This window comes from Mobula hypostoma, chromosome 7 (genome assembly GCF_963921235.1).
Source record: "Mobula hypostoma chromosome 7, sMobHyp1.1, whole genome shotgun sequence".
Taxonomy (NCBI): Eukaryota; Metazoa; Chordata; class Chondrichthyes; order Myliobatiformes; family Myliobatidae; genus Mobula; species Mobula hypostoma.
In genome coordinates, this window is record NC_086103.1 from 173808702 (window position 1) to 173834156 (window position 25455).

Sequence of the window (25455 nt, forward strand, 5' to 3'; positions counted from 1 at the left end):
CTTTCTGAATCACAGAAGAACCAGCTATCAGCCAGCCAATATGACCTGTTGGTTATGGTTCTATTTAGTGGGTCAAAGTCATATTTTTCCCAATGCAATGCTTTTTGATTGATACTATAAACTTACCGTGCCCTTTATATCCCTCTCCCCAGGGAAGGGAATTTGAGGTGAAGATCATAGAACATAGAATACCACAGAACAGTACAGACCCTTCAGCCTACAATGTTGTGCTGACTTTTTAATCTACTCTAAGATCAATCTAACCCTACATGGCCCTCTATTTTCTGTCACCCATGTGCCTAAGAGTTTCATAAATGTCCTTAATGTGTCTGCCCCCACTGCTACCCTGGCAGGGAATTCCACACACCCACCACTCTATGCCAAAAAAAACCCACTTGCCTCGGACTTCCAAGGTGTGTAGGATTACATTAGAAAAGTTTACCTTGAAAGATTAATTCAGAAACTTTTCTTTTTCAACAGGCAAATGGCACCTGGGTGTAAACTGTGAAACCAGGATTGATAACTGTCATCACCCACTCAGTCATGGCTTTGATTACTTCTATGGCATGCCATTCACCAATTTGTATGATTGCAAGCCGGGAGCTCAAAGCATCATTTTAGCAGATGTACAAACCATTGTCTATCTGATCACCGAAGTGGTCTTTGCTGGATTTTTGACCCTGCTGGCTTTAAGATGGACCGGCTATGTATGCGTTGGTTGGAAGTGGATTGTATGGCCTGCGGTGTTTTATTCCCTGCTCTTTGGATCTTGGTACAGCATCTTTGGATTCCTGAGACTCTGGAACTGTCTGGTCATGAGGAACCACCAAGTCGTCCAACAGCCATCAGATTCAGAAACCCTCTCAACAAGAATGATCGAGGAAGCTCTGACATTCATTGAAAGGTAAAACTATCTTAAAAACTGGAAAAGATTGCAGAGGCATTAACAATGATCTTTCAAGAAACGATAGATTCTGGCATTGTACTAGCATTGTACTGGATGACTGGAAAATTGCAAATGTTACTCTGCTATTTAAGAAGGGTGGGAGGCAGCAGAAAGGAAACTACAGACCTGTTAGCCTGATGTCAGTGGTTGGAAAGTTGTTGGAATCGATTGTTAGGGATGAGATTACGGAGTACCTGGAGGCACATGATAAGATGGGCCAAAGCCAGCGTGGTTTCTTGAAAGAAAAATCCTGCCTGACTAACCTACTTCAATTTTTTGAGGAAATTACAAGCAGGGTAGGCAAAGGAGATGCAGTAGATGTGGTGAATTTGGATTTTCAGAAGGCCTTTGAGAAGGTGCTATACATGAGGCTGCTTATCAAGATAAGAGCCCATGGAATCACAGGGGAGTTACTAGCATTGGTGGAGCATTGGCGGATTGGCAGGAAACAGAGAATGGGAATAAAGAGATCCTCTTCTGGCTGGCTGCCAGTTACCAGTGGTGTTCCACAGGGTTCCATGTTGGGACCGCTGTTTTTTGCAATGATTTGGACTATGGGATTAGTGGATTTGTGGCTAAATTTGCTGATGATACAAAGATAGGTGGAGGAGCGGGCAGTGTTGAGGAAACAGAGAGCCTGCAGAGAGACTTAGATAGTTTAGGGGAATGGGCAAAATGGCAAATGAAATACAATGTTGGAAATTATATGTTCATGCACTTTGGTGGAAGAAGTAAACGGGCAGACTATTATTTAGATGGGGAGAGAATTTAAAATGCAGAGATGCAAAGGGACTTGGGAGTCCTTGTGCAGGATACCCTAAAGGTTAACCTCCAGGTTGAGTTGATGGTGAAGAAGGCAAATGCAATGTTGGCATTATTTTCTGGAGGTATAGAATATAAGGGCAGGGATGTGATGTTGAGGCTCCACAAGGCACTCGTGAGACCATGCTTGAGTATTGTGTGCAGTTCCTTTATTTTATTTTAGAAAGGATATACTGACATTGGAGAGGGTTCAGACAAGATTCACGAGGATGATTCCAGGAATGAAAGGGTTACTGTATGAGGAACATCTGGCAGCTCTTGGGCTGTATTCCCTGGAGTTCAGGAGAGTGAGGGGGGAATCTCATAGAAATATTCCAAATGTTAAAAGGCCTGAACAGATTAGATATGGCAAAGTTGTTTCCCATGGTAGGGGATTCTAGGACAAGAGGGCACGACTTCAGGATTGAAGGACGTCCATTTATAACAGAGATGTGGAGAAATTACTTTAGTCAGAGGGTGGTAAATCTGTGGAATTTGTTGCCACGAGCAGCTGTGGAGGCCAAGTCATTGGGTGCATTTAACACACGGATAGATAGGTTCTTGATTAGCCAGGGTATCAAAGGGTATGGGGAGAAGACAGGGAAGTGGGGATGACTGGAAGAATTGGATCAGCCCATGATTGAATGGCGGAGCAGATTCGATGGGCCGAATGGCCTGAGATACAACCCTGAGATTCATTTTCTTGCGAGCATTCTCAACAAATCCATCATAGAACAAAAACCATAATGGAATCACTGAAAGACCATTTGTCTTTTGTTCACCCAGTGTGCAAAAGACAATAAACTGTGCAAATACAAAAAGAAAGAAATACTAATAATAAATAAATACCTCGAACATGAGATGAAGAGTCCTTAAAAGTGAGTCCAAAGGTTGTAGGAAAATTTCTGTGATGGGGCAAGTGAAGTTGGGTGAAGTTGTCCCTTTAGTTCAAAGCCTAATGGTTGAGGGGGTAATAATTATTTCTTAACCTGGTAGTGTGAGTCCTGAGGCTCCTGTACCCCCTTCCTGATGATAGCAGTGAGAAGAGACCATGGCGTGGGTGGTGGGGATCCCTGATAATAGATGCGGCTTTCCTATGAAAACACTCGTTGGAAAGAGTTTTACCTGTGGTGGACTGAGCCATATCCATTACTTTTTGTAGGATTTTCCATTCAAGAGCATTGCTGTTTTCATTCCAGGCTGTGATGCAGCCAGTCAATATATTCTCTGCCACACATCTACAGAAGTTTGTCAAAGTTTTAAATGTTATGGTGAATCATTACAAACTCCTAAGGAAGTAGAGCTTTGCCGTGCCTTCTTTGTAATTGCACTTGCGTGCTGGGTCCAGTACGTGTCCTCTGAAATGATTCCATTGGGGAATTTAAAGCTGTTGACCCTGTGCACCTCTGAGGCCTAGCTCATCAACATCTGATTTCATCCTTGTTAAGTCAACAATCAGCTTCTTGGTCTTGTTCATTGAGTAAGAGGTTGTTGATGCACCACTCAGCCAGATTTTTAGTCTCCTTCCTATATGCTGATTTATCCGTAAGACCATAAGAGATAGGAGCAGAATTAGGCTATTTAGCCCATCGAGTCTGCTCCACCATTCAATCATGGTAGACTTTTTTTTTTCTCCTCCTCATTTCTCCCCATTTCCTGGTCTCCCTGGAACCTTTGGTGCCATGTCCAATCAAGAACCTATCGATATCTGCCTTAAATACACCCAATGACCTGGCCTCCACAGCTGCACTTGGCAACAAATTCCACAAATTCACCACCGTCTGGCTAGCAAAATTTCTTTGTATCTCAGTTTTGAATAGACACCCCTCTATCCTGAGGCTGTGCCCTCTTGTCCTAGACTCTCCCACCATGGGAAACATCCTTTCCACATCTACTCTGTCTAGGCCTTTCAATATTCAAAAGGTTTCAATGAGATTCCGCCCCCCCCCCCATCCTTCTGAACTCCAGCGAGTACAGACCCAGAGTCATCAGTCCTCATATGATAACCCTTTCATTCCTGGAATCATCCTTGTGAACCTCCTCTGGACCCTCTCCGGTGCCAGCACATCTTTTCTAAGATGAGGAGCCCAAAACTGTTCACTATACTCAAGGTGAGGCCTCACCAATGCCTTATAAAGCCTCAGCATCACACCCTTGCTCTTGTATTCTAGAAATGCTCTTGAAATGAGTGTTAACATTGCATTTGCCTTTCTCACCACCATCTCAACCTGCAAGTTAACCTTCAGGGTGTTTTGCACAAGGACCCAGATTTTTGGATTTTCTCCCTATTTAGAAAATAGTCCGCACATTTATTTCTACTACCAAAGTGCGTGGCCACGCATTTTCCAACATTGTATTTCATTTGCCACTTTCTTGTCCATTCTCCTGACCTGTCTAAGTCCTTCCGCATCCTACCTGTTTCCTCAACACTATCTGCCAATCCACCAATCTTTGTACCATCTGCAAACTTGGCAACAAAGCCATCCATTTCGTCATCTAAATTTTTTATATACAATATAAAAAGTAGTGGTCCCAACACTGACCCCTGCGGAACACCACTAGTCACTGGCAGCCAACCAGACAGGGATCCTTTTATTTGCAGTTGCTGCCTTCTTCCAATCAGCCAATGCTCTAACCATCTTAGTAACTTTCCTGTAATACCACGGGCTCTTAACTTGGTAAGCAGCCTCATGTGGCACCTTGTCAAAGGCCTTCTGAAAGTCCAAATATACAACATCCACTGCATTCCCTTTATCTATCCTACTTGTACTCTCCTCAAAGAATTTAAACAGGTTTGTCAGGCAAGATTTTCCCTGAAGGAAACCATGCTGACTTTGTCCTATCTTGACCTGTGTCACCAAGGACTCCATCACCTCGTCCTTAACAATTGACTCTAACATCTTCCTAACCACTGAATTTGATTTGCACCACTCTAACATCTTCCCAACCACTGAGATGTAAAATTAGTCAGCTCCATCACGAGTACTAACCTCTGTAGTATCTAAGATGTCTTCAAGGAACGAAGCCTTGGGAAGGCAGCGTCCGTGATCAAGGACCCCCACCACCCAGGACATGCCCTCTTCTCATTGTTACCATCAGGGAGGAGGTACAGGTGGCAGAAGGCACACACTCAGATTCAAGATCGGCTTCTTCCTTTCCGCCATATGATTTCTAAATGGACATTGAACCCATGAACACTACCTCTCTACTTTTTAAAAAATTTATTTCTGTTTTTGCATCATTTATTTTAGCATAACTATTTTATAAATATTTACAGAATGTCTCTCTGGTGCTTCCCCACTCTCCCTTCCCCTTTTCCCAAACATGATTCCCCTTCCCACTCTCAGTCCACAATAGAGACCCATATCAGAATCACGTTGATCGTTACTCACATATATTATATTTATTATAGCTAGGGTGTCTAATACTTTTGCACAGTACTGTATATCTGGCAGGAACAAAGGATTTGTGGAATGGAGAGAGCAGAGTGCCCTGTGATGGGGTCTGGAACTGGTGGCAGAGGAATGCCTGGGGTGGGGGTGGTATGGGTGCAGACACAACCAGCCCTGTGACACCAAAGAAGGTCATTTAATTCCAAACAATTAAATTATTGATCATTGCAGAATGTCTCTCTGGTGCTTCCTGCTCCCTCCTCTTTCCCTTCCCCCATTCTCAGTCATGATTCCCCTCTCCCTGCCCCCTTCCCATTCTCAGTCCGCAATACAGACCCATATCTGAATCAGGTTTATCATCACTCACATATGTCATGAAATTTTTTATTTTTTTGTCACAGTAGTACAATGCAATACATAAAGAACTTCAGTACTGTGCAAAAAGGCATATATATATCCAAGACTTTTACACAGTGCTGTATATTTATGATTATTGTTTGGAATGTAATATGTAATGCCTGTACAGTACTTTAGTAATTTTATGTATTACACTGCACTACTCCTGACACATGAGTGATGATAAGAGGATGCTGTCCAAGTTGCATGCCATCTTGGACAATGTCTCCCATCCACTACATAACGTACTGGTTGGGCACAGGAGTACATTCAGCCAGAGACTCATTCCACCGAGATGCAACACAGAGCGTCATAGGAAGTCATTCCTGCCTGTGGCCGTCAAACTTTACAACTCCTCTCTTGGAGGGTCAGACACCCTGAGCCAATAGGCTGGTCCTGGACTTACTTCCTGGCATAATTTACTTATTACTATTTAACTATTTATGGTTTATTACTATTTAATTATTTATGGTGCAACTGTAACGAAAACCAATTTCCCCCGGGATCAGTAAAGTATGACTATGACTATGACTAAACTTAGGTCACTATTAGGTTCCCACAACCATCCCACAGCGCTCCACTTTTGCTATTCCCAACATCCTTTGATCTCACCAGATTTACAAACTCATTCTCAGTTCCACACTGACAAATACAGTACCCTGCAAGTCTTAGGCACCCTAGCTACTGGGTGTGTATATACAGTGGCATGCAAAAGTTTGGGCACCCCGGTCAAAATTTCTGTTACTGTGAATAGCTAAGCAAGTAAAAGTTGAACTGATTTCCAAAAGGCATAAAGTTAAAGATGACATATTTCTTTAATATTTTAAGCAAGAAAACTTTTTTATTTCCATCTTTTACAGTTTAAGAACAAGGAAAAGGGCCCGAAGCAAAGGTTTGGGCACCCCGTATGGCAGTACTTAGTAACACCCCCTTTGGCAAGTATCACAACTTGTAAACGCTTTCCGTTGCCAGCTAAGAGTTTTTCAATTCTTGTTTGGGGGATTTTCGCCCATTCTTCCTTGCAAAAGGCTTCTAGTTCTGTGAGATTCTTGGGCCGTCTTGCATGCACTGCTCTTTTGAGGTCTATCCACAGATTCTCGATGTTTAGGTCGGGGACCGTGAGGGCTATGGCAAAACCTTTAGCTTGCGCCTCTTGAGGTAGTCCATTGTGGATTTTGAGGTGTGTTTAGGATCATTATCCTATTGTAGAAGCCATCCTCAGCTTTTTTACAGATGGTGTGATGTTTGCTTCCAGAATTTGCTGGTATTTAATTGTACTCATTCTTCCCTCTACCAGTAAACATTCCCCGTGCCACTGGCTGCAACACAAGGAACATCTAAACAAGCCTGATGCATTTTGGAAACAAGTCCTGTGGACTGATGAAGTTAAAGTAGAACTTTTTGGCTGCAGTGAGCAAAGGTATGTTGGAGAGAAAAGGTTGCAGAATTTCATGAAAAGAACCCCTCTCCAACTGTTAAGCACGGGGGTGGATCGATCATGCTTTGAGCTTGTGTTGCAGCCAGTGGCACGGGGAACATTTCACTGGTAGAGGGAAGAATGAATTCAATTAAATACCAGCAAATTCTGGAAGCAAACATCACACCGTCTGTTTAAAAAAAAGCTGAAGACGAAGAGAGGTTGGCTTCTCCAACAGGATAATGAACCTAAACACACCTCAAAGTCCACAATGGACTACCTCAAGAAGAGCAAGCTGAAGGTTTTGCCATGGTCCTCACAGTCCCCCGACCTCAACATCATCGAGAATCTGTGGATAGACCTCAAAAGAGCAGTGCTTGCAAGACAGCCCAGGAATCTCACAGAACTAGAAGCCTTTTGCAAGGGAGAATGGGTGAAAATCCAAGCTGGTTTTTGGCTCTTGTTGAGCCAATATAGCCAAAAAGATAATTGTCGAATATTAGCAGCCCAATAATACAATCTTAAATTAGGTAGTGCAAGTCCACCATCTTTTTTTAGATTTTTGTAAATGATAGTTATTAATTCTTGTTTTTTTTATTATCCAAATAAAGGACGAAATAATAGAATCAATTTGATCAAACAGATTTTAGTTAAGAAGATGGGTATATTTTGAAAGATATATAAAAATCTTGGTAAAATCATCATTTTCATGGCATGAATACAACCTATTAAAGTGTAAGTGGGTTCCATCTAGAAAATAATTGTTTCATAGAGTCCATTAAAGGAACTACATTAGCTTTATAAAGATCTTTACATTTTTTAGTAATGATAATACCTAAATATTTAAAAGAATTCACAATTCTAAATGGAATATCGTTATATATAAAAACAGTAGTATTTAATAGGAACAATTCACTTTTATTTAAGTTAAGTTTATATCCTGAAAATTTTCCAAAATCATTTAATATTTCCAAAAGATTAGGAATAGATTCTTCAGGGTTTGAAATATAAACCAAAAGATCATCTACGTAAAGAGAAATCTTATGTATGGTCCCATTTATAGAGATACCATGAATGTTTTTAGTTTCACGGAGTATTATAGCCAAAGGCTCCAGTACAAGATTAAATAATAAAGGACTTAATGGACATCTCTGTCTAGTACCTCATGAAAGTGGAAAAAAAGGGGACCTAAAATTATTAGTAATAACAGCAGCAATAGGATTCTTATGGATCATTTGAATCCACTTATTAAAATTATTACCAAAGCCAAATTTTTCTAATACATTAAACAGATATATCCATTCAACTCTATCAAAAGCCTTTTCTGTGTCAAGAGAAATAACACATTGGGGTAACAAGAATTGAAAGACTCTTAGCTGGCTACAAAAAGCATTTACAAGCTGTGATACTTGCCAAAGGCGGTGTTACTAAGTACTGCCATGCAGGGTGCCCAAACTTTTGCTTTGGGCCCTTTTCCATTTTTGTTATTTTGAAACTGTAAAAGATGGAAATAAAAGTTTTCTTGCTTAAAATATTAAAGAAATATGTCATCTTTAACTTTATGCCTTCTGGAAATCAGGTTATCTTTTACTTGTCTATTCGCAGTTACAGAAATTTTGACTGGGGTGCTCAAACTTTTGCATGCCACTGTATACACATTATATTGTCAGGTCACTGGTCTGAGTGCTACTGGTACCATGTAACCCAGTACTACCTGTCGCATGGTCGGGTGGTCGGCGACTAAACCGGCTCCCCCACCAGGCTTGCCTGGTGAAGAGGGTGGCTAGATACCCTGCAGGACGAAAAACAAGACCTGTCAAAGGGCGGATGAACCCTCTCGTAGGGTCAATGGCCATCAAGCAAACACGTGCCGTGGAGCGCGAAAGGGACATCCCTTGCATCGAAGCTTGGTCTGGCCATTCACGGCAACAAAACTTCCCCCAGCTGTCTTGGACCCCACCATGCCGCTGGATCCGGGAGGGGATGTCGAGAGGGTGGGTCTGGACCTGTGCAACCCCCTACTCACCTAAAATCCACTCACGCATACATTGTTCCTTTCTGAGGAACTGAAAGGAACCATCATCATCCTATGGGATGGATAGCCAGAGAGAGAGAGAGAGTGTGTGTATATATGTGTGTCTGTAAATATATATATATATATACACACCTTAGAGTTTTGCACAGAACTGTAGATGCACCATGACCTCCTTCTTCAATAGTGTCTTTCAGTGAAATACAAATCTGGTCCCCAAGATCTCTTTGTATCTTAATGTTACTAGGGGGTTTACCATTAACTATATATTTTCGTCTTTCATTTGACCTCTCAAAGTGCAACACCTCACACCTGTTGGATTAAATTCTATCAGCCACTTCTCTGCCCATATCTATAACGGATCTATACTCTGTTGGCATTGTATTAGGTACACCTGTACACCTGCTCGTTAATGCACATATCTCATCAGCCAATCATGTGGCAGCAACTCAATGCATAAAAGCATGCAGACATGGTCAACAGCCTCAGTTGTTGTTCAGACCAAACATCAGAGTGGGGAAGAAATGTGATCTAAGTGACTTTGACCATGAAATGAATGTTGATGCCAGATGGGGTGGTTTGAGTATCTCAGAAACTGCTGGTCTCCTGGGATTTTCATGCACAGCAGTCTCTAGAGTTAGAGAAAGTGGTGTGAAAAACACAAAATCATCCATTGAGCAGCAGTTCTGTGGGTGAAAATGCATTGGTTAATGAGAGAGGTCAGAAGAGAATGGCCAGACTGGTTCGAGTGATGGTAACTCAGTTAACCACAGGATACTTTTACAAACTTTTTATTTTTTTCTTACAAACTTTTTATTTTTTTTCTTACAAACTTGCTCTTCACTACACGTTGACAAATACAGTGCCGTGCAGAAGTCTTAGGCATGTATAGTATATATAGTTAGGGTGCCAAGTCCATCTGAGTGAGGATGGGTTTGCAATAAATGAATAATGGAAAGGAAATAATTATGCTCAGGAAATTGGAAACTCTAGATCCTACCACTAAGCACATTTTCCCTCCAGTCACCTCTCCCCACTGATCTTCCTTGTGGCAATTAGTACTGCAGGTGGAGCAAGTGTCACACCTGCTGCCACACTTCCTCCCTCTCCACCACTCAGGGCCCCAAAGACCTCTTCTACGTGAGGTTAAATTGGGCTCTTCTAATGTATCTGGTACTCCTGGTGCAGCCTCCTCGACATTGGTGCAGATTGAGGGACCACTTTGTTGAGCACCTTCGCTCTGTCTGTCGCAAAAGGCAGGATTTTCATGTGGCACCCACTTCAATTTGACTTCTCATTCCTCTTCTGCCACGATGAGTCCACCCTCAGATAGGAGGAGCAGCACCTTGTATTCAGTCTGGGTAGCCTCCAACTTGATAGTATGAGCATCAATTTCTCTAACCTCTGGTAATTTCTACCTCTTCCCTCTTTCTGTCTTTTTTCCCTTCCCATTCTGGTTCCCCTCTCACCTCTTCTCCTCTTGGCCTGACCATCACCAGCCTCTGGTTCCCACCTCATTCCCTTTATTCCTAGGTCCAGTCTCCTCCCCTTCTTCTTCAAGCCCTTTACCTCCTCCACTCATCACCTCCAGCTTCTTACTTCATCCACCTCATCTCCCCACCCAGACACCTTCTCCTTCACCTGGTCTCAACAATCACCTACCAGCTTGTTCTCCTCCTCCACTCCCTCCCTCTTATTCTGGCTTCTGCCCCCTTCCTTTCCAGTCCCGATGAAGAGCCTCAGCAAAAGACATGTTCATTCCCCTCTGTAGATGCTGCCTGCTGAGTTTCTCCAGGTGTGTATGAGCGTGTGCTGTCATAAGTGCCATGGATGTAGGTGGGAAAATCTTAAAATTGCAAGGAAATGGGGGAGAAAATAAATGTTATTTCTGGTGAACAAACTAAACAGGTACTGTAGTTGTGTATCTGAGGAAGGAGGCAGAAACGGATTGTTTGGGTGAGCTCGTTATATGACAGGCTAGTCCGACAATTCCTTCTGTATTTAGGCTGACGCAAGCTGTTCTAACACAATGTTTCATATTTTAGAAACCAGAAGAAACCATTTCTACTTTTCCTATCACTACTACATGTTCATTCTCCCTTCTTTACCACCGAGCCATTCATTGGGAAAAGTAATCACGGTTCTTACGGAGATAATGTGGAGGAGATGGATTGGCATGTGGGTAAGTTCTCCCAAGAATAATGAGAAGGGTACAACTGGTAATGAAGTCAAGTTTATGGTCGAATGCACAAGTACAGTGGAAAACTTACTTGCATCAGCATCACAGGCAGAGCATCAGAGACACAATGCATAAGTACTTTATACTTTATTGTCGCCAAACAATTAGTACTAGAACGTACAGTCACATTTGTGATATTGACCCCGAGGAACTTAAAGTTTTTGACCTGTTCCACTTGCGCACCACCGATGTAAATGGGGTCGCGCGGTCCACTACTCCTTCTGAAGTCAACAACCAATTCCTTCGTCTTGCTGACGTTGAGGGATAGGTTATTGTCTTCGCACCATGCCACCAGGTTCTTAATTTCCTCTCTGTACTCAACCTCATCATTACCCGAGATACGGCCTATAATTGTTGTGTCATCAGCAAACTTATATATTGAGTTTGATGGAAACTTGGCTACACAATCATGGGTGTACAGTGAGTACAGCAGGGGGCTGAGTACACAGCCTTGTGGGGAACTGGTGCTGAGAGGGATTGTAGAGGAGAGCTTGTCCCTTATTTTTACAGTCTGGGTCCTGTCTGTGAGGAAGTTGAAAATCCAGCTGCAGAACTGAGTGCCAAGGCCCAGGTTCCGGAGCTTAGGAATCAGTTTATCTGGAATGATGGTATTAAAGGCAGAGCTGTAGTCAATGCTAACAAGGATAACATAATCTATACAAAATTATACAAGAAAGAACACAATTACAACCAAAAAAGAAGTCCATTGTAGTGCAAGTAATCCAAGTCATAGAACAATGCAGCACAGAAACAGGCCCTTCAGCCCATCTAGTCCATGCCAACTATTATTCTGCCTAATCCCATTGATCTGCACCATGTACTAATTCAAATTTCTGTTTGTTGTCGAAATCGAACCCGCATCCACCGCTTCCAGTTGAAGCTTGTTCCACACTCTCACCGAGTTCTGAATGAAGAAGTTCCCCCCATGTTCCCCTTATAAACATTTTGCCTTCCACCCATTGCACATGACCTCTAGTTGTAGTCTCACCCAACCTCAGTGAAAAGAGCTTGTTTGCATTGACCCTCATAATTTTGTATACCTAGTAGTCATAGTCTTACTGAGGTATTGATAAGGGTTGTGCCAGTTGGCTCCAGAACCGAATACTTGAAGGGAAGTAGCTGTTCCTGTATTTGCTGGTGTGGGACTTCAGGTTTCTGTACCTCTTACCCAATGATAACTGCGAGAAGGTAGCATGGCCTGGATGGCAGGGACTTTTGATAATGCACACTGCCTTTTTGAGGCAGCACCTCATAGATACTTCTGATGGTGAGGGGAGGGGAAGACAGTTTTGGATATTCTAGTGATATACCAGACGGAGTCCACCACACATTGAAACTTTATACACTCCTGTACATTTGAATTGCTGAATTTCAGTAGCAGAGTTACCAGGTTCCTGTACCAATACAGAGGCTCTGACTATTGATATGGTGACTTAAAACCACATCCATCACAGTAACTGGGAACTAAGTTCAAGTCAATAAATAAAGCTAAAATAAAAAGCTGTAACCATAGAATTGAAAGATAGTTGTAAAACCAATTTGATTCATTAATCCTCTTCAGATCTGGCCAATATTTGATTCCACAGGTAATGTGGTTGCCAACTGAAACTGCCCAGCAACTAAAAATGTATTTGGGATGGGCAATAAAGTAAGGGTCCAATCACACAGGTTGGATCATCTCAGGACCTTCATACTAATGATTATAGAAGACATTTACTTAAGCCCATCACCCCTACTGGAGCATAAGCTGTTGACTGTAGCTTGCCAGAGTTCTCTATCCTGGGCCAGTCTTTCATGTTGTTTCCAGGTGTAGCCCTATCCTTCCTCTCCCAGGGATGAGGTCTTTGGAGCTTCTGTTGGTGTTTCTGTAGAATTGTTTTTTTGACCAGATGGGGTTGCTAGCCCCATGCCCAACCCTCCTTCTTTCACAGCTGGACTTGGGACTCTCCATGGCGAATTAGAGAAGACACTATCATTTAATTTCATGGTCTTCAGACTTTCTCTAAACAATGTTTTCTTATCACTATTTAGGACACGTGTTGACATGTGGCCAAGTGGTTAAGGCGTTCGACTAGCAATCTGAAGGTCGTGAGTTCGAGGCCCAGTCGAGGCAGCGTGTTGTGTCCTTGAGCAAGGCACTTAATCACACATTGCTCTGTGTCGTCACAGAGCAATGTGATTAAGTGCCTTGCTCTGTGACGACACTGGTGCCAAGCTGTATGGGTCCTAATGCCCTTCCCTTGGACAACATCGGTGTCGTGGACAGGGGAGACTTGCAGCATGGGCGACTGCCAGTCTTCCATACAACCTTGCCCAGGCCTGCGCCCTGGAGAGTGAAGACTTTCCAGGTGCAGATCCAAGGTCTCACAAGACTAACGGATGAAGACTAACGGATGCCTTTACTTTATTTAGGGTTTCATTTTTTTTGCAGAGCTACAAAAGTTTATTCATTCACAAAACACACAAAATCCCCACATCAGGGAATTGCAAGAGTGTTCAAAATAAAATCCAGTTGCTACTATCTACAAAATACTCAGTTCCCTTAGGGGAATACTGCTCTCAGAAACCCCCCACTTCACCCATAGTGACCATATGCTCCCGCTCTAAGGACACTTGGGCACAAACATAACTCCGGAAGAGGTGCAGGCAGTCTGCTTGGGCAGAGCCCTCAACTCCCGCTGCCTGGACCCGTGAGTGACCATCCTGGCCAGACCCAGGAGCAAGCCCACCAGTAGATCCCCCGAGCAATCCACCCCTCTCAGTGCTGGCTGACCATATGTCAAGAGTGTGGGGCTAATTTGCAACCAGAACTTGAGGAACAGCCCCTTCAGATACACAAACAAGGACTGCAACCTCTCAATTAGGACTCTCTTTGTTACATATTGTTTAATTAAATTTAGTCTCATCGAAATTCCTGGAAACATGCGTTACCCCCTCCCCCAGGAACTTTCTTGGAAATAATGAACCAAGCTTTTGTTCAAGTCATATCATCAAACAAAACAACGTTTCTCCAGACCAAGGTGCACAATGCAGTACATGTAACTCACACACAACACATAGAGTAATGTTACCACAAATGTATTAACAAATACCAAGGTGCATTTACGTCGCAAGTCTAGAGTTGTGGTGGTGGTTGGGCCAGGCGAAAGTTGCAGGAATGTATGGATGAATGGAATCACGTGGATGATGGGAAAAGTCGGGTTGGGTACTCCTATCCTCATTTCGACTTTGAAATCACAGTTGGAGCTGGTACTGTTTATAGGAATATATGTACACGTACATATACAGTACTGTATTTATTATAAATTATATATTTTACATATTTCACTGCACTGCTGCTGCAAAACTACAGACTTCACAATTGTCAGTGTTAATAAACCAGAATCTGGTTCTGATTCTGAGCCGGGCTCCCAGCACCAACCTGTGAAAACCAGTGAAGCTTACAAAAGCAAGGTTCCATCACAAGCCTGGATCCACCACATGGAGGACCCTGAGTGAAAATCGTAGCAACGTGTCCAGTCCCCAGCTTGCAGCCGAGACACAATGGCGCGGCAATCCGACTTCTAACCGCAGAATCGTCCACAGAACTCTTCCACTCTTAATCTTATTTTCGTGTTGATTCCAGGTCAGATTGTGAATTCCATCAACAATTTTGGCCTTGCAAATAAAACTCTCATCTATTTTGCCTCGGATCATGGAGGTAACAGAGGCTCTGTTGGAGTGAACGGAGAGATTGATGGAGGTTGGAATGGAATATACAGAGGTAACTGCTTTATGAAACACGTAAGACCTGGTTAACTATTATTGTTTCTGAATTCAAATCTTGCATGTAACTATTCCACCAAATCATTTTCTGTTTTGGAAAGTTTCTTTAGAATAGTCTTAGTTCCCTTACCCCGTACTGTTTGCTTCTACTTCCCACCCAAGATCCACAAACCAGGTTGTCCGGGCACGCATATTGTAACTGCCTGCTCTTGTCCCTCTGAAGTTGTGTCCTTATACCTCGATTCCATTCTATCCCCCTTGTTCAGTCCCTTTCCACCAACATACGTGATGTTTTTTCAAGCTCTCGATCTCTTCACTAACTTTCAATTCCCTGGCCCTGACCACCTCACTTTCACCATGGAAGTTCAGTTCCTACACCATAAGACCATAAGATATAGGAGCATAATTAGACCATTTTGCCCATCAAGTCTGCTCCGCTATTTCATCATGGCTGATCAAATTTTCCTCTCAGCCCCAATCTCCTGCCTTCTGTCCATATCCTGACCAATCAAGAATCTATCAACACACAGGAGAAAATTTGCAGATGCTGCAGCTCCAAGCAACACACACAAAATGCTGGAGGAACTCAGCAGGCCAGGCAGCATCTATGGAAAAGAATACAGTTGATGTTTCGGGCTGGAGCCTCTGCCTTAAATATACATAAGGACTTGGCCTCCACAGCTGCCTGTGGCAAAGAATTCCACAAGCTCACCACTCTCTAGCTAAAGAAGTTCCTCCTCATCTCTGTTCTAAAAGATGCCCCTCTATTCTGAGGCTGTGTCCTCTGGTCGTAGACTCTCCCACCATAGGAAACTTCCTCGCCACATCCACTCTACCAAGGCCTCTCATCATTCGATAGGTTTCAATGAGGGCATCCCTTGTTCTTCTGAATTCTAGTGAATACAGGCCCAGAGCCATCAAATGTTCCTCATATGACAAGCCATTCAATCCTGAAATTATTTTCATGGATCTTCTTTGAACCCTGTCCAGTTACAACACATCCTAAGATAACACTTAGATAAGGGGCCCAAACTTCTCTCAATACTCCCAGGGAGGCCTCACCAGTGCTTTATAAAGTCTCAACATTACATCCTTGTTTTTATATTCTAGTCCTCTTGAAATGAATGCTAACATTGTATTTGCCTTGCTCACCACAGACTCAACCTGGAAATTAACCTTTAGGAATCTTGGACAGGGACTGCCAAGTCCCTTTGCATCTCAGTTTTTTTTTTGTATTTTCTCTCCATTTTGAAAATAGTCAACCCTTTCCTTTCTTCTACCAAAGTGCATGACCGTACACTTCCTGACACTGCATTCCTTCTGACATTTCTTTGCCCATTCTCCTAATCTGTCTAAGTCTTTCTGTAGCCTCTGTACTTCCTCAAAACTACCTGCCCCTCCACCTATATTAATATTGGCTGCATAATTTGCAACAATGCCATCAATTCCATCATCCAAATCATTGACGTATGACTTAAAAGGAATTGGTCCCAGCACAGACCCCTGTTGAACATCCCTAGTCACTGGCAGCCAACCAGAAAAGGCTTCCTTTATTCCCACTCTTTGCCTCCAGCCAATCAGCCACTGCTTTATCCATGCTAGTATCTTTCCTTTAATACCACGTGCTCGTGGCTGAGTAGGCAGCCTCATGTGCAGCATCTTGTCAAAGGCCTGCTGAAAATCCAAGTACATATCATCAAACAATTCTTTGTCTATCTTGCTTGTGATTCCTTCAAAGAATTTCAACAAATTTGTCAAACAAGATTTTCCCTTGAGGAAACCATGCTGACTGCAGTATATTTTCTCATGTGCCTCCAAGTACTCTGAGACCTAACCCTTAATCATCGACTCCAACATCTTCCAACCACTGAGGTCAGACTGAAACAACAGGAAACGTTGACTGTACCTCTTCCTAAAGATGCTGCCTGGCCTGCTGCGTTCACCAGCAACTTTGATGTGTGTTGACTGAGATCAGACTTATAGTTTCCTTTCTTCTGCCTCTCTTTCCCTCTTGAAGAGTGGAGTTACATTTGCAATTTTCCAGTCTTCCAGAACCATTCCAGAATCTAGTGATTTTTGAAAGATCATTACTATAGGAAGGATGTGGAAGCATTAGAAAGGGTACAGAGGAGATTTACCAGGATGCTGCCTGGTTTAGAAAGTATGCATTATGATCAGAGATTAAGGGAACTAGGGCTTTACTCTTTGGAGAGAAGGAGGATGAGAGGAGACATGATGGAGGTGTACAAGATAATGCGAGGAATAGATAGAGTGGATAGCCAGCGCCTCTTCCCCAAGGCACCACTGCTCAATACAATAGGACATGGCTTTAAGGTAAGGGGTGGGAAGTTCAAGGGGGATATTAGAGGAAAGTTTTTTACTCAGAGAGTGGTTGGTGCGTGGAATGCACTGCCTGAGTCAGTGGTGGAGGCAGATACACTAGTGAAGTTTAAGAGAGTACTAGACAGGTATATGGAGGAATCTAAGGTGGGGGCTTATATGGGAGGCAGGGTTTGAGGGTTGGCATAACATTGTGGGCCGAAGGGCCTGTACTGTGCTGTACTATTCTATGTTCTATGTATTACTAATGCCTCCATAATCTCTTCAGCCACCTCACTCAGAACTCTGAGGCATACACTATCTGGTCCAGGCCACCTTCAGACCTTTCAGTTTCTCAAGAACCTTCTCTCTAGTAATGGCAACTTCACACACTTCATGACCCCTGACACCTGGAACTTCCACCATACTGCAAGTGTTTTCCACAGTGAAGACTGATGAAAAATACTTAGTCAGTTTGTCCGCCATTTCATTGTCCCCCATTACTACCTATCCAGCATGGTTTTGCAGTGGTCCGATATCCAGTCTCGCCTCTCTTTTACACTTTATGTATCTGAAGAAACTTTCAGTATCTTTTTAAGATTATTGGCTAGCTTACTTACATATTGCCCGACGCCGGCCCCCTAGGCCTGAGTTGACATAATAGTAGTACTTACATATTCAATCTTTATTTTCTTACACAGTTCTATCTGCCACTAAGAAGGCCTTAAAGCTTCATTCTCTGTAAAACAAACATCCATTTCCCCTCCACACCCTCCATCTGGCAGAACCGATCCTCACACTCAAAGTTTTCCTTTCGCTCCTCCCATTTTCTCCAGACTCAGGGTAGCCATGGAAACCTGCATGGGCCCAGCTACGCCTGCCTCTTCATTGGCTGTGTAGAACAGTCCATGTGTCAAGCCATCCCTGATAATGCTACCCAGCTCTTCCATTTCTGACACCCCCTCCCCTTTTTCTATCTCAGGAGACAAGCTGTTGACCACCATCTTTTATAAACCTACATCTTCCCACTCTGTCTCCTGTAAAAATGCTATTCCCTTTTCTCAGTTCCTTCATCCCCGCTACACCTGCTTCCAGGATGCAGCTTTCCTTTCCAGAACGTCAGAGATATGCTCCTTCTTTAAAGAACAGGACTTCCCTTCCTCCACCGTTGATGCTGCCCTCACCCTCATCTCCTCCATTTCCTGAACGTTCATGCTCACCCCATCTTTCCGCCACCTTAACAGGGATAGAGTTCCCCTTGTCCTTGCCTACCACCCTATGAGCCTCTGTGTCCAATGTATCATCCTTTTGCAACTTCTGCCATCTCCAAATGGATCATACTGTTGTGTTCGTTATTGAGGGATAGTGCAGAGCACACCAGGAAGCTAGCATGCAACTGAACTATATTGGTAACCCTGCTTGTACAGTATGTGAACTCCCCCCATGTGGGAGTGGCATAGGAATAACGCTATTGACTACCACTACACATACCACCAAATATATCTTTACTTTCACCTCCCCCCTTCCACTTTCACAAGGATTGTTCCCTGTGTGATTCCCTTGTCCACTTGTCCCTCTCTACTAATCTCCATCCCGGCACTTATCCCTGAAAGCAGCCAAAGTGCTACACCTGCCCATTCACCTTCTCCCTCACCTCCATTCAGGGCCCCAAACAGTCCTTCCAGCTGAGGCGACGCTTCGCCTGCTGGTGTTGTCTATTGCGTCGCGTGCTCGTGAGGCAGCCTCCTCTACATTGGTGAGACCCATCGCAAATTGGGGGACTGCTTCGTTGAGCACCTCCTCTCCATCCGCCAAAAGTGGAAATCCCAGTAGCCAAACATTTTAATTCCAATTCCAGTTCCTACATGTTGATCCATGGCTCCTCTTGTCCCAACCTAAGGCCAGCCTCAGGGTGGAGGAGCAACACCTTGTATTCCAGCTGGGTAGCCTCCAACCTGATGGTATGAATATATGTTTCTCCTTCCGGTAAATTAATTCCCCTCCTCTTCCCCTTTTTCTTCTATTCCCCACTCTGACTTCTTGCCTCTTCTCACCTGCTTGTCACCTCCCCCTAGATCCCCTTCTCTTCCTTTTTCCTATGATCCGCTCTCCTCTCCTGTCAGATACCTTCTTCTCCAGTCCTTCATTGTTCCCACCCACCTGGCTTCACCTATCGCCTTCTAGATATTCTCTTTCCTCTTCCCTCTTCCAACTTTTTAATCTGGCACCCTGTTCCCTTCCTTTCCAGTCCTTAAGAAGGATCTTGGCCCAAGACGTCAGCTGTTCATTTATTTCCATAGATGCTGTCTGATCTGCAGAGTTCCTCCTGCATTTTGTGTGTGTGTGATACACTGAATTTCCAGCATCTGCGGACTTTATCGTGTTTAGATTAGTTTACTGTAATATGTTGTTAATGCTTTCTTCATGTGAAGTTCAGAGTAAATAGTGTATGTGGCCACTGAGTATGTTTGTGGACTTCCACATCACGGTTCAATGTGTTGTGCATTCAGAGATTCTCTCCTGCACACCACTATTATAACAGGCGGTTATTTGACTTACTGCCGCCTTCCTGTCAGCCAATAACTGTCTGGCCATTCCCCTCCGACCTCTCTCATTAACAAGGCAGCTTCATCCACAGAACTGCTGCTCACTGGATGCTTTTTGTTTCTCGCACCGTCTTCTGTCAACTCCAGAGATTATCGTGCATGAAATTTGCAGCAGATCAGCAGTTCATTTCTTCCCCTTTCTGATGTTTAACAACTGAATCTCCTGACCATGTCTGCCTACTTTTATGTACTGAGTTGCTGCCGCATGATTGGCTGATTAGATACTTGCATTAACGAGCAGGTGTACCTTATAAAGTGGCCACTGAGTTTAAATACAACAAAAAACACAGAGACAAACACAGTAACAACAGAATAATGCAATGGTTGGAGTGTAATCTGAACATAGAATGGAACGGGACCGTACAGGTCCTTCGGCCCACGATGCAGTGGGGCAGAAAGTATTGTTAATGTGACAATAATGGAAGAGGAAGAACAAAGAATCTGAGAAGGTGGTAGCACCACCAGGAAGGGGATGTGAAAGGGGTGATGAGCTCTAAGGTCTGATAGAAGAAAGCTGTTCCTGTGTCTGGTGGTCCAACACTTCAAGCTCCTATTGAAAGGTAGCAGTGGGAAAAGGGAATGTCAGGGTGGTATTTGACCCCATGAACACTACCTCACTAGTCCCCTTTGCGCTCTTAATTATTTTTGTAACTTAATTGTAATTTTTATGTTTGTACTGTACACTTGCCACAAAGAAACTAATTTCACGACAATGTCGGAGATGATAAACCTGATTCTGCCACTGATTTCTGTACCTCCTGCTTGATGGTAGTAACGGGAAGAGAGCCTGGCCTGAATACTGGGAGTCCTTGATGAGGAATGCTGCTTTCTCGTGGCAACACTTCATGTAAATGTACTCAGTGGTACTTTGCCTGTGATAGACTGGGCTATATCCACCACATTCTGTAGTCCTTTCTATTCCTGGGTATTAATGTTTCCATAACAGGCTGTGATGCATCCAGTTAGGACACTGTCCATGGTGCATTGATAGAAGTTTGTTAAAGTTTTTGCTGACATACTGAATCTACACAAACTATAGACACTATTGTGCTTTTTTTTAATGAAGGCACTGTGTCCTGGTCCTAGGTTATACCCTCTATAATGATAACGCCAACATATTTAAAACTATTGACCCTTTCCACCCCTCTTCCCCTAATGAGGACGGGCTCATGGACCTCCGGCATTTTCGTCCTGTCGTCAATAGTCAGGTCTTTGGTTCTGTAAGTTTTGAAATTCTGTTTGAAACTCATGACCCTCTTCACCTCTGATCACCTGGTGGGAACGGGGTTTGTGGACCCCTGGCCTCTTTTTCCTGTAGTTGATATCCAGCTCTTTAGAAATTCAGTTTGATTGAGACATAGAGTCACACAGCGTTGAAACACGTCCTGCAGAGTATGGGCAATGGACCGCGTCCTGGATGATATTCCCTCACAGTGTATTTGTACGCTGTCCTTGGAGTCAATTGTGAGTCCAAAAGGGTGGGAGGTCAGATGTTCTGGGAACTATCCTCAATCTCATTTTAACTTTGATGTAGCTATTCACAGTGGTGACACAGTGACCCAGGCATCGCAGATAATCCACAATTCCCGGTGGAATAGAGGACGTGGCTGAGGGTGCACCTGGAGTATTGTGTACAGTTCTGGTTACAGGGAGATATCATTGAGATGGAGAGAGTCCAAAGAACACTTAAGACCATAAGACCATGAGACAAAGGAGCAGAAGTTGGCCATTCGGCCCATCGAGTTTGCTCCGCCATTTTATCATGAGCTGATCCATTCTCCCATTTAGTCCCACTCCCCCGCCTTCTCACCATGACCTTTGATGCCCTGGCTACTCAGATACATATCAATCTCTGCCTTAAATACACCCAATGACTTGGCCTCCACTGCTGCCCGTGGCAACAAATTCCATAGATTCACCACCCTCTGGCTAAAAAAATTTCTTCACACCTCTGTTCTGAATGTTGCTAGAATTGTGGGCCTGAGTTACAGGGAGAAGTCAGGCAGGCTAGGACTTTGTTTATTGGAGAGTAGTGGACTGAGGGGTGACCTTATAGAGTTGCATACATTCTTAAGGAGTGTAGATAGATTGCATCAGTCCTTAAGAAGGGTCTCAGCCCAAAACATTGACTATTTACTCATTTCTATTGATGCTGCCTGACCTGCTGAGTTCCTCCAGCATTATTTATTTATTTATTTATTTGTGTGTTTATTTGTCTATATATTAGGCTAGAAATTTTTAAAATATATATACACACACACACACACACACACACACCTTGGATTGTGGGAGGAAACCGGAGCACCTAGAGGAAACCCACATGATCATAGGGAGAACGTACAAACTCCTTACAGGCAGTGGCGGGAATTGAACCCAGGTTGCCTGTACTGTAAATTGTTGTGCTAACCACTATGCTGCCATTTTGTGTGTGTTGCTTTGGATATCCAGCATCCACAAACTTTCCTGAGTGAATCGACACTTTTGTATCCAGGATTAGGAAATTAAGAATTACACGACATAAGTTTAAGGGGAAAAGGAGGAGATTTAATAGGAATCTGAGGGGCACACTTATAACCCAGATATGGTCAATATATGAACTGATTGGGGAAGGTACCTTAACATTTAAAAGACATTTGGATAGGTAAATTTGCCCGTGTTTGGTACATACTCCCTTAAACTTCATCTTGAAAAGGTTTAGAGCAAGGGTTCCAAACCTGGGATACACGGAGCCCTTGGTTAATGGTAGGGGTCCATGGCATAAAAAACCTTGGGAACTCCTGGTTTAGATCGCGGTGATTTTCTGATCTCTGGGTTCTTTTAGAAGTTCAAGAACAGATGGAAATTTGGCTTCATAGTCATTTATTTTAAAGTCTAAACAAAGGAACAGGTAGAGAGCATATAAAACTAAGTGAGGAGCTGAGGAACAAAAGAACAAAGAACAGCTAAAATGGCATTTTTGCAAAAGCTGGCAGTTATATATTACAGATAACATCTCATTCTTGAGATAAGAAGAAACCAATTAAAACACACATAGCATGTGTTTTATATGCTAATATTTAAAAAAATAAAAAATGAAGAATGTGACAACCACTCCTCTGTCAGTAAATGGAGACAAAACACAGCATATTGTGAAAATATACAAGTTTAAAAACAATAGTAAACTACAATTTTAGTCTTGTGTTAATATTTTATCAAAAGCATGACAAATAATCAATTCCAACAGAGGGATATGGGCCAAATGTAAGCAAATGGGACTAGCTTAGATGGGAATCTTGGTCAGCATGGACTAGTTGGGCAGAAGGGCCTGTTTCTATGCTGTATGTTCTGAAGACTATGAAACGCATGCATGTGGTAGCATATTTAGACCCAATGTCACATGACATGGAAGGTGGGAAAGAATGGTAAGAAAGTAGCTGAAAGGAAATTGTTTTTTTTTTCTAAATATTAACTCCAAAAGAAATAACCACAGATGCCTTTTTGTTTTTCAGGTAAAAAGGGACTTGCTGGATGGGAAGGTGGGATACGTGTCCCTGGAATATTCAGATGGCCGGGCCAGTTGCCTTCTGGTAGGAAAATTGATGAGCCCACCAGCCTGATGGACATTTACCCAACTGTTATCAACCTGGCTGGGGCATCCTTGCCACAGGATAGGTGAACAATTCAAAATATAAATTTCCTTCAGTGTAAAGTATTCCCATCTGGACAAACTTACAAGCATTTTTAGTCTTTGTATTCCCAATTACCTCCCCCCAGCATCGGTCTCCTACCTTCACTCTCCCTTGACCTCACCTCGCTGCATCTGCCTGTTCTTCCTATCCCCTTCCCTCCTCCGTCTCTCTTTATCTCTATCTCCCTCTATTTATCTTTATTTCTATCTCCCTTTATCTCGATCTCCCTTTATTTCACTCAAATACCTGACACTTACTCCCTACACCCCTCCCCTCCCTGGCACTACCTGCCCGTCACCTTTCACCCCTCCTCAGTCAACCAGTCACCTTGGACCCCTGCCATCTAACCTCTCCACTCGTAGTCCTGATCCTGAGTTTCGATCTGAAATGTGAACAATGCCTTTCTTCAAACAGACACCTTGACTGTGCTAAGTTCCTCCAGCAAACAGTTGACAAACACTCTTCCCGCTCTCATCTCTTTGCATCACAGGTCAATTTTCCTGTTCTAAATTCCCTGCATGAACATACAGAATGAAAACTTTATATGCAAGAATTTTGTCATTGTACTTTTTTCTTGAGACTGATAGAGATTTAGATATATTGCATGGATCCACAAGCTCTTGCTTAATGGTATAGGTCCATGGCATTAAAAAAAGGTTGGGAACTCCGATCTACTGGAACACAGAAACATGAACTTTGTCTCTCAACCCTATTCTGCAGTTCAATGAAATTATCCTCAACCTAGTTTTTAGTAACTCTGGTTGCTTGAAAACAAACAGCTTTAAAATTGACACTTGGTTCAAACTCTAATACTACTTGCTGAAGAGAATTCCTAATTCTCATTGAAGTTGCCTATCTTTACTTGGAGTCAGAGTCATAGAACTATACAAGTGAGAAACAATCCCTTCAGCTCAACCTCTCTGTGCTGACCAAACTGACTCACAGAGCAAGTCCACTTACCTGCACTTGGCCTTCATCCCTTAACCTTTCCTAGTCATGTAATTGTCCAAGTACCCCTTTGATGTGGTAATTGTACCCTCAATTGGCCTCTTGCTGACATTGCTTCAATCGCTCAGCTTGACTACTTCGCGCCCAAAATAGCCGGTAGTTGGCTGCCTCGTCCCTCACTGTGAGAGCCGTGAGCAGTGCCCAAAGCTGTGTGGGGAATCCCCATTGGATTTCAAGTCAAACGCTTTAACTACTTGGCCATATTTTCATACTCTATGGGTTTGAGTCTCGGCATAGCTGCAAATTACGTGACTTTAGTGGGGCCAAAGCTGGAATATGGCGAGCAGTTCTGGAGACTACTGTTCATGAACAAAACGGCAATTGTGGAGAAGTTACTTGTGGATTTACTAGAATGATGCCTGATTCAAATTACCGTGTAAGATTAATGGAGCTAAGCTCACATTTCCTGCTTAGACAATGATAAACGCTCAATCGTTAGTTTATTAGGCACCTCCTATACCTAATAACATAGCCACTGAGTGTATGTTCATGGTCTTCTGCTGCTGTAGCCCATCCACTTCAACTTTCGATGTTCTTCTGCACACCACTGTTATAACATTTGGTTATTTGAGTTAGTGTTGTCTTCTTGTCAGCTTGAACTAATCTGGCCATTCTCCTTGACCACTCCCATTAACAAGGTGTTTTCACCCACAGAACTGCTGCTCACTGGCTGTTTTTTATTCACCATACTCGGCAAACTCTAGAGACAGCTGTGTGCAAAAATCCCAGGAGGTCAGCAGTTTCTGAGATACACAAACCACCCTGTCTGGCACCAACAATCATTCCATCATCAAAGTCACTTAAATCGCATTTCTTCCCCATTCTGATGTTTGCTTCGTACCACAACTAAATCCCTTGGCCAATGC

At 43.2% G+C, this 25455-nt stretch overlaps 1 protein-coding gene across 5 annotated transcripts in view; it reads left to right on the forward strand.

Moving 5' to 3' along the window:
- The window catches only part of LOC134349764 (arylsulfatase D-like), an 85164-nt gene that overhangs the window by 46272 nt on the left and 13437 nt on the right, over positions 1–25455 (forward strand). For all 5 annotated transcript variants that reach the window (XM_063054605.1, XM_063054603.1, XM_063054606.1 and 2 more), the window contains 4 exons: positions 481–904; positions 11030–11166; positions 14849–14986; positions 23402–23564. In XM_063054605.1, coding sequence (XP_062910675.1) covers positions 481–904; positions 11030–11166; positions 14849–14986; positions 23402–23564 — 862 coding nt within the window. The remainder of the gene's footprint in view (positions 1–480; positions 905–11029; positions 11167–14848; positions 14987–23401; positions 23565–25455) is intronic.